Source organism: Mustela erminea, chromosome 5 (genome assembly GCF_009829155.1).
Source record: "Mustela erminea isolate mMusErm1 chromosome 5, mMusErm1.Pri, whole genome shotgun sequence".
Lineage (NCBI taxonomy): Eukaryota > Metazoa > Chordata > Mammalia > Carnivora > Mustelidae > Mustela > Mustela erminea.
Window position 1 is genome coordinate 133,458,623 of NC_045618.1, and position 12,786 is coordinate 133,471,408.

General features: G+C 43.0%; 1 protein-coding gene across 1 annotated transcript in view; it reads left to right on the forward strand.

Moving 5' to 3' along the window:
• The window catches only part of HEATR4 (HEAT repeat containing 4), a 35,784-nt gene extending 26,801 nt beyond the window's left edge, over positions 1-8,983 (forward strand). Inside the window, exon 16 of the mRNA XM_032345010.1 lies at positions 8,659-8,983. Within this exon, the coding sequence (XP_032200901.1) occupies positions 8,659-8,817 (159 nt within the window). The 3' untranslated portion in view covers positions 8,818-8,983. The remainder of the gene's footprint in view (positions 1-8,658) is intronic.
• The last annotated feature ends 3,803 nt before the right edge of the window (positions 8,984-12,786 follow it).

The window sequence follows — 12,786 nt, forward strand, 5'->3', positions numbered from 1 at the left end:
TGTAAGAGCAGATATTAACAACTATCTCCAGAAATACAATTGAGTGACATGGAGTAAAGTTCTTTTTTTTTTTTTTTAAGATTTTATTTATTTATTTGACAGACAGAGATTACAAGTAGGCAGAGAGGCAGGCAGAGAGAGAGGAAGGGGAATTAGGCTCCCTGCTGAGCAGAGAGCCTGATGCAGGGCTGGATCCCAGGACCCTGGAATCATGACCTGAGCCTAAGGCAGAGGCTTTAACACACTGAGCCACCCAGGTGCCCCAGAAATAGTGTTTTCTAAGCAACAAACTTCACTTTCCCAAACTCATCTCATTTTCATGATCTTGAATCATTGCCTGTCTTGCTCTTCTGGTTTTTTTGAATCAACAGAATTCCCCTTTAAATAAATCAAAGGAGGGGCACCTGAGTGGCTCAGTGGGTTAAAGCCTCTGCCTTTGGCTCAGGTCATGATCCCAGGGTCCTGGGATCGAACCCCACATGGGGCTCTCTGCTCATCAGGGAGCCTGCTTCCTCCTCTCTCTCTGCCTGCCTCTCTGCCTATTTGTGATCTCTGTCAAATAAATAAAAATCTTTAAATAAATAAATAAATACATAAATAAAAGGAAACTGACATTAAGATTATAGAAATCAGTACTTGTTCATCAGAGAAGCTGCTATAGAAATTAAACAAGTTAAATAAAGCCAACTCCATGTTTAAGCTTACATAGAATGATCTGAAGCCTCTCAGGAAAATGCCCCAAATTATCTCCCCTGCCAAAACCCATTGCCAGATAGTTATTCCTTTGGATCAGTCATTGATTTTTTTCACTCATTCTTTATCTAAAATTCAAATACACTGGGAGGGTATAAGAATTTGCTAGGGCTGTCATAACAAAATACCACAGACTTGTTGGCATAAACAAAAATGTATTTTCTTACAGCTGCGGAGAATGAAAGTGTGAGATTGAGGTATTGGCAGAGTTGGTTTCTGAGAGCTGGCCCCTTGTCTTGGTGGAAAGCTATCTTCTCCCTATTTTCACACCATCTCTCCTCTGTAAAAATCTGTGTCCAAATTTCCTCTTCTTTTATGAGGACACCGGTCATATTGGACTAAGGTACACTTTACTCTCTCCAGATAGATTCTGGGGATTAGGACGTCAACATTTGGGAAGGAGGGGGACATACTTTAGCCTGTAATGACACCAGCTATCTGGGTCTTTGGACCTAGAGGGGGTCCTCAGAACCAGCCAGGAGGGTCCTTGGCTTCACACTGGACCAGCAGGAAGTGAGAGCAAAGTGTATTGAAGACAGAGAGAGTGCAGGTGCAGACAGAGAGTCCAGGAGACTCGGAAAGGAAAGAAGGAGAAGTCTTGTCTTTGCTCAGGGTCTGGAGTTTTTATTGAGGACAGTAGTCTGGTGTATGTGTCGGGTATGCAGGAACTGGTCAAAACAAAGACGAGTGCTCAGGTCGTCTTCCTAATAAGTCACTAATGCCCTGGAGCTAGGGGTCTTGGTGTCTGGAGTCAGGGGTCTTGAAAAATGTACATGACCACCCCTCTGGTCATGTGCCGGGGGCCTCCAAAGAAATCACTAACTCCTTGCCCTTACAAGGAGGGCATACATTATTTGTACTAGAAGCTGTGGTACAGGGTAGGAGTGCAGGTCCTAATGAGAAAAGAAGCAGGAAAAGGAGCCAAGAATGAAACTAGCTTTTTTTTTTTTTTACCCCATGGGGTCCCTTCAGTTTCCCTGTCTCAATAGCAAGAGGGTGATGTATTAGAAAAACCTGTTTTCCCTCTTGTATAAGGAAAACCCATTCTTTCCTCCTCCCATGTCTGTCTGACTTGTCTCCTTTACACTTCGCCTACGGAACATTCTCGACACTTCACTTCTGACACTGCTGGTCACCAGCTCCATGAAGGTTTCTCCCCCACAACAAGCAATTCTCTGCAGCACCAGCTGGGGTGGGGGTCTTATAATTTAACTAAATTCTAACACTATCTACCTGGAGATAGAGCATCTGATTCCGCAGGTTAAGTAAGGCTTAGGCCCACAAGATTGTTCCTACCCTACTTCAGATGCCAATTACAAGTAGTAGGTCTCAAGTTACCCTCAACTTCTGTCCAATTTGACTACAAATCAAACAGGGTTGTGAGATTTCCACAACCCCCTCTTCAGGGTCAATTAATTTCTCGGGGTGGCTCACAAAACTCAGAAACACTTACATTGACAAGTTTATTAAGGATATGATAAAGGAGACAGATGAGCAGCCAGACCAAGAGCTGCATGGTGGGGAGGTCTGGGAGGGTCCTGACAGGGGGAGCTTCTGTCCCTGTGGAGCTGGGGTATGTGTCCCATTCCTGATGTGGATGGATTCACCAACCAGAATCTCCCTGAGCTCCATACTGTTGGGACTTTTAGGGAGGCTTCCTGTCACAGGCATGATTAATTATTCACTTAGTTTCTAGTCCTTGTCCCCTCGCTAAAGGATGAGGGGTGGGCCGAAAATCCCAAGCTTCTAATCATGGCGTGTTCTTTCTGGTGACCAGACCCAACCCAGAAGCCCATCTAGGGTTACCTCAATAGACCAAAAGATGCTCCAGGTGCTCTTATCACTTAAGAATTTACAAAGGTTTTAAGAGCCCTGTGTCAGGGAAGGGGTCAAAGACAAATATTAGAACTAAGAAATGCTCTTAGGGAGTCTTTTTTAAAAAATGATTTTATTTATTTATTTATTTATCTGACAGTTGGAGATCACAAGTAGGCACAGAGGCAGACAGAGAGAGGCGGGGGGAAGCAGGCTCCCCGTGGAGCAGAGAGCCCGATGCGGGGCTCGATCCCAGGACCCTGAGATCATGACTTGAGCTGAAGGCAGAGGCTTTAACCCACTGAGTCATCCAGGCAGCCCTAGTGTTCTTATTATTAGGAAATTATGAGGGTTTCAGTAGCTCTGTGCCAGGAGTGGGTGGTGGGAGGGACCAATATATACTTTTTCTATTACCTCACAGGTGATACATACTAGATACATATTGGATTCAGAACTCAAGTTCCTTTGAGTACTTTTCCATCATGAAGGGAGGAAAATATGAGAGGTTGTTGGAAGTGAGATAAAAGGAAAATGTCCAGGGCAATGGTTCTCAACCCAGTGATTTTGCCCCCAGCGGACATTTGGCATTGTCTAGAGACATTCTTTTGGTTGTCACAACAGGGGAGTTGCTACTGTCATTTAACCGGCAGAGGCTAGAGATGCTAACAAACATTCTACAATGTACAGCACAGCCCTGCAACAAAGAATTATTCAGCCCAAATGTCAATAGTATCAAGATTGAGAAACCCTAGTATAAACTTTTGGATGACTGCATCAATATAAAAATTTGAATGTGTTTAAACCTAGTAATTGTGCTTTTAGGAATCTGTCCTTTAAAATATTCACCTGTGTGCACCTGGCTGGCTCAGTTGGTGGAGTATGCAACTCTTGATCTTGGGGTTGTAAGTTCAATCCCCATGCTGGGTGGAGGGATTACTTAAAAATAAAATCTTGAAGGGTGCCTGCCTGGGTGGCTCAGTCGGTTAAGTATCTGTCTTTGGCTCAGGTCATGATCCCAGGGTCCTGGGATCAAGCCCCACGGGGAGCCTGCTTCCTCCTCTCTCTCTCTCTGCCTACTCATGATCTCTGTCAAATAAATAAATAAAATCTTTAAAAAAAACTTGAAAAAAAAAAGATCCTCTTTCTCCCTCTCCCTCTGCCCCTCTCCACCTAAGAAAAAATATATATAGTAATTTGAAAAATCAAATTGCATAGCAAAATATATGTTGTCTTATTTTTTGTTAAAAAAAAACACAAGTCACAGGGCGCCTGGGGTCTCAGTTGGTTAAGTGTCTGCCTTTGGCTTAGGTCATGATCCCGAGGTCCTAGGTTGGAGTCCCCTACTGGGTTCTTTGCTCAGTGGGGAGCCTGCTTTTCCCTCTACCTGCTATGTGCTCACTCTCTCTCTCTGTCAAATAAATAAATAAAATCTTTTTAAAGAACCCACAACTCATATACATTTATATATGGTTTCTTTATTATTTACTTATTATTTGAAATTTTTTTTTTAAATTTTTACTCAATCTGTACACTCATTGTGGGCCTGAATTTACAAGAACAAGATCAAGAGTCACCTGCTCAACAGACTGAGCGAACCAGGGGCCCTAGCTTCTTTAAAGCCATATATGATGTGTGCATATATATGTGTGTCTGCATAGCTGAGTATCTGGAAAGACATTTCCAAACTGAAGAAAGAGGTTGCCTCTGGGAATGGGATTATTGGTGATAGAAGAAACTTTTATGTTTTACTTCATATATTTCTGATTTATTTTGCTTAAGGCCTCAAGGACTAGGCCTTTGCTTTGGCAAATGTGAGGCAGATAACAGTCTAGTTTTGAGACTAGTGACTTACTAATTTATAAGACTAATTTACCAGATTACTATAAATCAGGGGTCAACAAATTGTGGCCTTCTGACCAAATGCAGCTTGTCTCCTGTGTTTATAAATTCTGTGGACTAAGAATGATTTTTATATTCTTGAATGGTTGAAAAATCAGAAGGAGATAATATTTTGTGACGTAAAATGTATACAAAACTCAAATGGCTGTGCCCACGAGTAACCCTGTATTGGAACACAGCCACATTCATTCATTATAGACTGTCGGTAGCTACTTTTATGCTACAACAGCAGAGTTGAGTAGGTTTGAGACAGGCCGTCTGATGTTCAAAACCTAAGATATTTACTATCTGGCCCTTTATATATAGAAAAAGTCTGCCAAGTACTGATATAAATCATTAAAGATGCTGTCTAGAATGTTGAACTTCCAACTCTTTTGCTTACATATCCTCTGAAAGAATGGTGAAAAACTTTGTGACCTTTTTAACTTTTTAAATTGACATCCAAAGTATTTTCATTTTGGGATACCTAGTTGGCTCAGTCCGTAGAACATGTGACTCTTGATATTGGGGTCACGAGTTCAAGCCCCATGTTGGATATAGAAATTACTTAAAAATAAAAAAAATCTTAAAAAACAAAAGTGTTTTTGCTTTAAGTTTAAATAGATGCAAAGGATCTAATTGATTCCAGCATTTACACATTGCTATTTTATTATTTTTTTTAAAGATTTTATTTATTTATTTGAGGGAGAGCGTGTGTGTACATGTGTGGGGGAGGGGCAGAGTGAGAGAGAAAATCTCAATCAGATTCCCTGCTCAGTGGGGAGCCCCACACGGGATTTGATCCCAGGACCCTGAGATCATGACCTGAGCCCAAGACAGATGCCTAACCGACTGAGCTACCCAGGCACCTGACACATTGCTATTTTATTTTATTTTATTTTGTTTTTAAAGATTTTATTTATTTATTTATATTATACATATATATTTGCATATAGTTATATATACATATAATTTATATTTATTATTATTATTTATTTGAGAGAAAGAGAGCATATGAGTAGGAGGAGGGACAGAAGCAGGCTCTGCACTGAGCAGGGAGCCCGAAGCAGGGCTCAGATTGCAGGACCCTGGGATCGTGACCTGGGCTGAAGGCAGATGCTTAACTGACTGAGCCACCCAGGCATCTCCCACATTGCTGTTTTAAACTAAAACTGTTATGCCACTCTTTTAAGTGCATCCAGTCAAATCTACATAGCGTAGTAGTTTGATGCCCACCATCATCCGTTAAAAAAAGTAAACAAAGCTCTTCTTTACAATTGAAATGGATTATCTTTTTGCCACTTACAAACTCACATTTCCGTTTTGAAGTAACTTCCATACAGAATGTTATTCTAATATACAATTATGCTTGCAAATATTTTTATCATCATCACATTATCTGTACAAAAGATATTTAAGTTGAGGTTCCAGTTATCTCATCAGAGTCTCGTTCCTTCCTGGGATCCCCTGATCTCCTAAATGATATTTTTTTAATTTATTTATTTATTTATTTATTTATTTATTTATGTCAGAGAGCATGAGCACAGGCAGACAGAGTGGCAGGCAGAGTCAGAGGGAGAAGCAGGCTTCCTGCTGAGCAAGGAGCCCAATGTGGGACTTGATCCCAGGATGCTGGGATCATGACCCGAGCCAAAGGCAGCCGCTTAACCAACTGAGCCACCCAGGCATCTCCTAAATGATATTTTAATACCTGCATGCATTAAGGGTCACCGTGTGCTGTACAGTTCTATGGGTTTTGACAAATGTGTGATGCCATGTATCGACCATTTCAGTATCATACAGAATGGTTTAACCTCCTAAAAATCTGTGTTTCAGGGGCGCCTGGGTGGCTCAGTGGGTTAAAGCCTCTGCCTTTGGCTCAGGTCATGATCCCAAGGTCCTGGGATCAAGCCCCGCATTGGGCTCTCTGCTCAGCAGGGAGCCTGCTCCCTCCTCTCTCTCTGTCTGCCTCTCTGCCTACTTGAGATCTCTCTCTCTCTATCTCTGTCAAATAAATAAATAAAAATCTTTAAAAAAAAAAAATCTGTGTTTCACTTATTCCAGCCTCCCCTCTCCCCATAAACACCTGGCAATAACACATCTTTGAATTATCTTCATAGTTTTGCTTCTTCCAGAATGTCACACATAACTGAAATCATACATTTTGTAGACTTCTCAGACTTCTCCCCCTGTGTGTATGTAAGGTCCTTACAGGACGGGATAGAGTGGGAGTGGAAAGAGCTGCCCTTATCTGCCACAGCCCTTCACCTATTTTGCCCATCTCCCCACACCCTTGTCCCTCTGGCAACCATTGGTTTGTTCTCTTTATTTGTAGGTCTGATTCTGCTTTTTGTTTGTTTATTCATCTTTAGTTTTTATTTGTTTTTGTTTATTCATTTAAACAATTTTTATTTTAATTTATTTTTATTTTTTAAGGAGGCTCTAGGGCGCCTGGGTGGCTCAGTGGGTTAAGCCGCTGCCTTCAGCTCAGGTCATGATCTCAGGGTCCTGGGATCGAGTCCCGCATCGGGCTCTCTGCTCAGCAGGGAGCCTGCTTCCTCCCCTCTCTCTCTCTGCCTGCCTCTCTGCCTACTTGTGATCTCTCTCTGTCAAATAAATAAATAAAATCTTAAAAAAAAAAAAAAAAGGAGGCTCTAGGCCCAGTGTGGGGCTTGAACTCACTACCTCAAGACCTCAAGATCAATCAGTCACTCTGGGCAGACTGAGCCACCCAGGTAGTACCCCTTCGATTGTTTTTTTTTAAGATTCTACATATGAGTGAAATCATATGGTGTTTGTGTTTCTCAATCTGACTTATTTCACTCAACATAACACCCTCTAGGCCCATCGATGTTGTTGAAAATGGTACAATCTCATCCTTTTTTATAGCTGTGTAATATTTGTGTGTGTGTGTGTGTGTGTGACATCTTTCTTTCTTTCTTTCTTTCTTTCTTTCTTTCTTTCTTTCTTTCCTTTTTAAAGATCTTATTTATTTATTTGTCAGAGAGAGAGAGAGCGAACACAGGCAGATAGAGTGGTGGGCACAGGCAGAGGGAGAAGCAGGCTCCCCATCGAGCAAGAAGCCCAATGTGGGACTCGATCCCAGAACGCTGGGATCATGACCTGAGCCGAAGCCAGCTGCTTAACCAACTGTGCGACCCAGGCGTCCCGTGTGACATCTTTCTTATCCATTTGTCTATCAAAGTACACTTGGGCTGCTTCCGTGTCTTGGCCATTGTAAATCATGCTGCAATAAACATAGGGATGTACGTATCTTTTCAAATTAGTGTTTTTGTTTTCTTTGGGTAAATACCCAGAGGTGGAATTGTTGGATCATATGGTAGTTCTATTTTTAACTCTTAGCGAATGCTCCCTACTGTTTTCCACAGTGGCTGTACCAGTTTATATTCCCACCAGCAGTGTGTGAGGTCCTTTTTTTTCTCCACAGAGGACATCCCTCTTATTAGCCCATGGAGTAATGCAGAAACCTTGATTGATATTAGAAGTGTTGGGCGCCTGGGTGGCTCAGTGGGTTAAAGCCTCTGCCTTCAGCTCAGGTCATGATCTCAGGGTCCTGGGATCGAGCCCCACATCGGGCTCTCTGCTCAGTGGGGAGCCTGCTTCTTCCTCTCTCTCTGCCTGCCTCTCTGCCTACTTGTGATCTCTGTCTGTCAAATAAATAAATAAAATCTTTAAAATTTTTTTTAAAAATAAATAAAAGATATTAGAACTATCTAGACTCCTGAGGATGCTATAACCTAGGTACAAGCTCAACTATGGCCATCACTACATTGGTTTATGGGGTTGAAGTAGACCACTGCTCTGTCCCTGGGGACTGTTCACCCTGTGTGAATCCACCTCCTCAGCGCATCCCAGGAATAGGTCTCTCCAATCATAGCTACAAGGATGTTCCGTCGCTGCTGCTACTTCTGCATAATTGTAAAGACATAAAAAATACAGGCTAATCCCAAAGGTCGTCACACAGATGCCCAAGCCTTCTTGAGTGGGAAATTTGGGCATATTTGCCACATTAGGCTTCTGACTGGGGTCAAAGGAGGACAGGTCTTGAAGCCATAAATTCTATTATTTATTATAGATGTTCATGGAGCTATTCTGATAAACCGTGGCTGAAGAGGCTTTCCCTTTGGGTCTACCTTTTACATGAAACTACATGTTCAGCATAGGCACTCACGTGTTAATATTTCTCTGCAGCCTGTGAGGCCCCACACACCAAATCCATGGTCACAGAGTCCAGTCCTGAACCTACACACAAGAAGCAGAAGTCAGTCATCACCTCTGAGAGATCTGCGCACTGCCCGGGAAAAAAGGATTATGATGGGACCATTTGGATCTGACCCCTCAGATGTCTAGCTGGGTAAATACTCAAGAGAGAAATTTTTTCCAGGCTTATGTCCTCCTTCCCTGGGAGGAAAGTTGATCATTTCTAGGATGAGCCCTTCTCTTGCTCCAAGACAGACAGCAGTAGACCTAGTCACATTCTGTTTTTTAAATTGATGTTGTACAGTCTCTTTGTCATTATGTTTATAAAGAAAATTCTATTTAACAGTAGTCCTGGGTTTTTTTTCGTGTGCATCATTTACACAGAGGGTTAAAGAAAATTGACATCACATTAGTGATTGCGCCTGTTTTTCCATACCCTTGAAAGGTTATATACTAATTATAGGTCAGAGCTCCAAGTTTTACTAGAGTAGAAATATTAAAGACCCATCATCCTTTGCAAGCTGTATAGAGTCCTCTGAAACCCAAACTAGAATACCATTTGTCTAGGAAAGAGACAGCTCTGGTGAATTTTTTCTTTTTAAATCTATAAGTCTAATCTTATTCTAGAGCAGATTCTTTTTTTTTTTTTTAAGATTTTTATTTATTTATTTATTTATTTGACAGAGAGCACAAGTAGGCAGAGAGGCAGACGGCGGCGGGGGTGGGCAAGCAGGCTCCCCGCTGAGCAGACAGCCCGATGCGGGGCTCGATCCCAGGACCCTGGGATCCCAGGATCCCAGTCTAGCCTGAGCCAAAGGCAGAGGCTTTAACCCACTGAGCCACCCAGGCACCCCTAGAGCAGAGTCTTTACCAGAGTGTTACAAGAAGACCGAGCTGACACGATCATTTTCCCTCCCACCACGCAGGTGGGCATCAACACTCTGAGATCCCTTGGAAGCATCACTGTAGTTTTACGATGCTGATCAACGATTCTCAGGAAACTTAAGAAACCCTCATGCTTTAAAGATTTAGACATGATGGAAGAGGGGCAGCCTTGTCTGTGCATCATTAGGTGGGATTCTGTAAGAGCATACTGATGTGGGCAGGCCAGGTCCAGCACCCAGAGGGAGTCCTGCAGGACCAACCAAGAGCATCCTTGCTTCACACAGGAGAGAAATCAAACTCGAGCAATCAGGAAGTGAGAGCAGAGTTTATTGAAGGCATAGAGAGAGCAGATACTGGTGGAGCATTTGGGAGACTCTGTAAGGAAAAGAAGCCTGAGTCTGTCTTAGCTTGGGGTCTGGAGTTTTTAATTGAGGACGGTAGTCTGGTGTACGAGTCCTCTCTGGCATCCAGGGACTGGTCAAAACAAGGATGAGTGCTCAGGTGTCCTCCATACGTCACTGTTGTCCTGGAGTCAGTCATCTTGAAAAATGCACGTGACCACCCCACGTGGTCCATCGTCCTTAGATACTATCCGTTGTGCTGCAAGACTCCAAAGAAATCATTAACTCCTTGACCTGTACGAGGAGAACATACATTATTTGTACTATCAGCCATGATGAAGGGCAGGAGTACAGGTCCCAGCCAGAACAGAAGTAGGAAAAGGAGCAAAAATTGACATCGCATCAATAAAACCAGACTTTTTTTTTGTGGGGTCCCTTCAATTTCCCTATCGCAAAACAATACCAAAAAAAAAAAAAATCACTATGGAAGAGGAGAGACCAGTAGTCAAAGTAGTGTGACTCCAGCTTTCTTTCCTAAGAACTGATTGCTATTTACACCTTAAAAAGCTTTGGGACATTTAGAGATGAAAATACAGGTGATGTGAATTGCTCTCTTTTTCTTCCCCTAATCACATCCTCTCTTCCAGTGGCACTGTTACCACCAGCAATATGAAAAGCAATAACTTCGGGGTGCCTGGGTGGCTTGATGGGTTAAGGCCTCTGCCTTCGGCTGGGGTCATGATCCCAGGGTCCTGAGATCGAGCCCAGAGTCAGGCTCTTTGCTCCGCGAGGAGCCTGCTTCTTCCTCTCTCTCTGCCTGCCTCTCTGACTACTTGTGATCTCTGTCTGTCAAATAAATAAAATCTTAAAAAAAAAAAAAAAGAAAGAAAAGCAATAATTTCCACTATGAATGCCTCACAGCTATGGGACCCGGGGAAAAAAGGACTTGGGGGTGGGGGGAATATAAGTTAACTGCACAACAGAAAATCTTTCCTTTTCCTGACACATGGAACCCACGTTTTTATTTATCAGTTCACACACTCTGTCCAAGTGAAATAGGAATCCGAAAAGCACCATCGTGTATATGGAGGTTATTTCCACGTCTGTGAAAAAGGAGGATTCTGGGATCTGGCTGCCAAGGGGCATTTGAGACAATAAAGAATTCTGTACGAGTACTTTCTCAGCTCCTCTAGCTTTGACTTTGTCACTTCCTAGTGAAAGGGCTTTATTGTGCACTCTGCATTGCTGGCAGGAACAAGAGAGCCCAACTGAACTCTTCAGTCAGTCAGCAAGGCCAAACAGAGGGTCTCTTAGAAGGTCTGCCCTGTGGGAGATGTAGCAGCCGCAGAAGAAATGGCCCTTGTGCTCGAGGAGTTTACAAGGGGTTTTATAAGACATACATATAAGGGTCTTTCAAAGACAATATGCTTCATCTAGTAGGAAATGTGTGGCACCCAGCAGATGTCTTGGAGGAGTTGGGGTGGGGGTGGGAGGTGCAGGAGTAGTCATGGAGACCCAGGAACAGGCTTGGATCTCACTGCTTTAAGGAATTGGGTAGTACCGAGAAGAGGAGGCAAGACTCAGGTGAGCGGAAGGACAGGAGAAAAGGCTACAGGGAGAAATGAGCTTAGTAGGGGTCCACGACAGCTCCTTTTTCCTCTCCTATTTCTACATTGGTTTACTTGTTACTTCGCAGTGAAGAAGCTGGACATCATTCTCCTTACCTTCATGCTTTTGCTGATCTGTTCATATTAATAAAGTATTATAACGACAAAATACTCCAGGAATGTCACAAATCCTTTATAAAGAACCTCACCTGTCCCTCCCAACTGAGACATCTGTAGGACAGTCGCTCCTCCGTTATCTCCTTTTCCTTGTTCCTCTTTTCATCTTTCCTCTCCCTTTCTTCTGCCACAGCATTCATTAACTCCACTGGTTGATTAAACAAGTGACAGCTCCCCATCCTGCTCTAAAAGGAAGCTTCTGGAATCACCTGGGTGGCTCAGTTGCCGAAGTGTCTTCCTTCAGCAAGTCTCATGATCTTAGGTGTTGGAATGGAGCCCCCCACCTTGTGGGGCTCTCTGTTCTGCAGGGAGTCTGCTTCTCCTCCCTCTGCCCCTCCCCCCCATTTCTTTCCCCCAGCTTGTGCTCTCTCTCTCTCTCTCAAATAAATAGAATCTTTTTAAAAATAAAATAAAAGGAAGCTTCTGTTTGGCCCTACATATGGGAGAAACACCGTGCTGTCCTTCTCTTGGTTGAGATCTAGAGAACACTTCCATTTTTCAACCAAGCTTCCTATCTGTAGCAGTGTACGCATACCATCTAAGTTAGCATCCATTAGTGAATTACCATCCACAGCAAGCTTCTTGACCCGACCAACAGCAAAGTGAGGCTTATGGGTAAAAAGGAAATCACCTGTGTTAGAATTTACTCTCTTTTCTTCCACAATCTTGTATTGGTTATCACCCTACCTACCATCATTTCTCGATGATCTGTATTGTCAGCAAATATTTACCAAATGTATGTGTTACTTACTCATCACGGATACACCAAGAAGCGTAAGACCGATTCTCTCACTTTGAGGAATTTTTTTCTCTAGTTGGATCAAATGGGCTTGTTTGTTTGGAGACAACATCAGACCCTCTCAGGGGTCAAGAATGAATGAGCTTTGGGCGCCTGGGTGGCTCAGAGGGTTAAGCCTCTGCCTTCGGCTCAGGTCATGATCTCAGGGTCCTGGGATCGAGTCCCGCATCGGGCTCTCTGCTCAGCAGGGAGCCTGCTTCCTCCTCTCTCTCTCTCTGCCTGCCTCTCTGCCTGCTTGTGATCTCTGTCTGTCAAATAAATAAATAAAATCTTAAAAAAAAAAAAAGAATGAATGAGCTGGATATTCTCA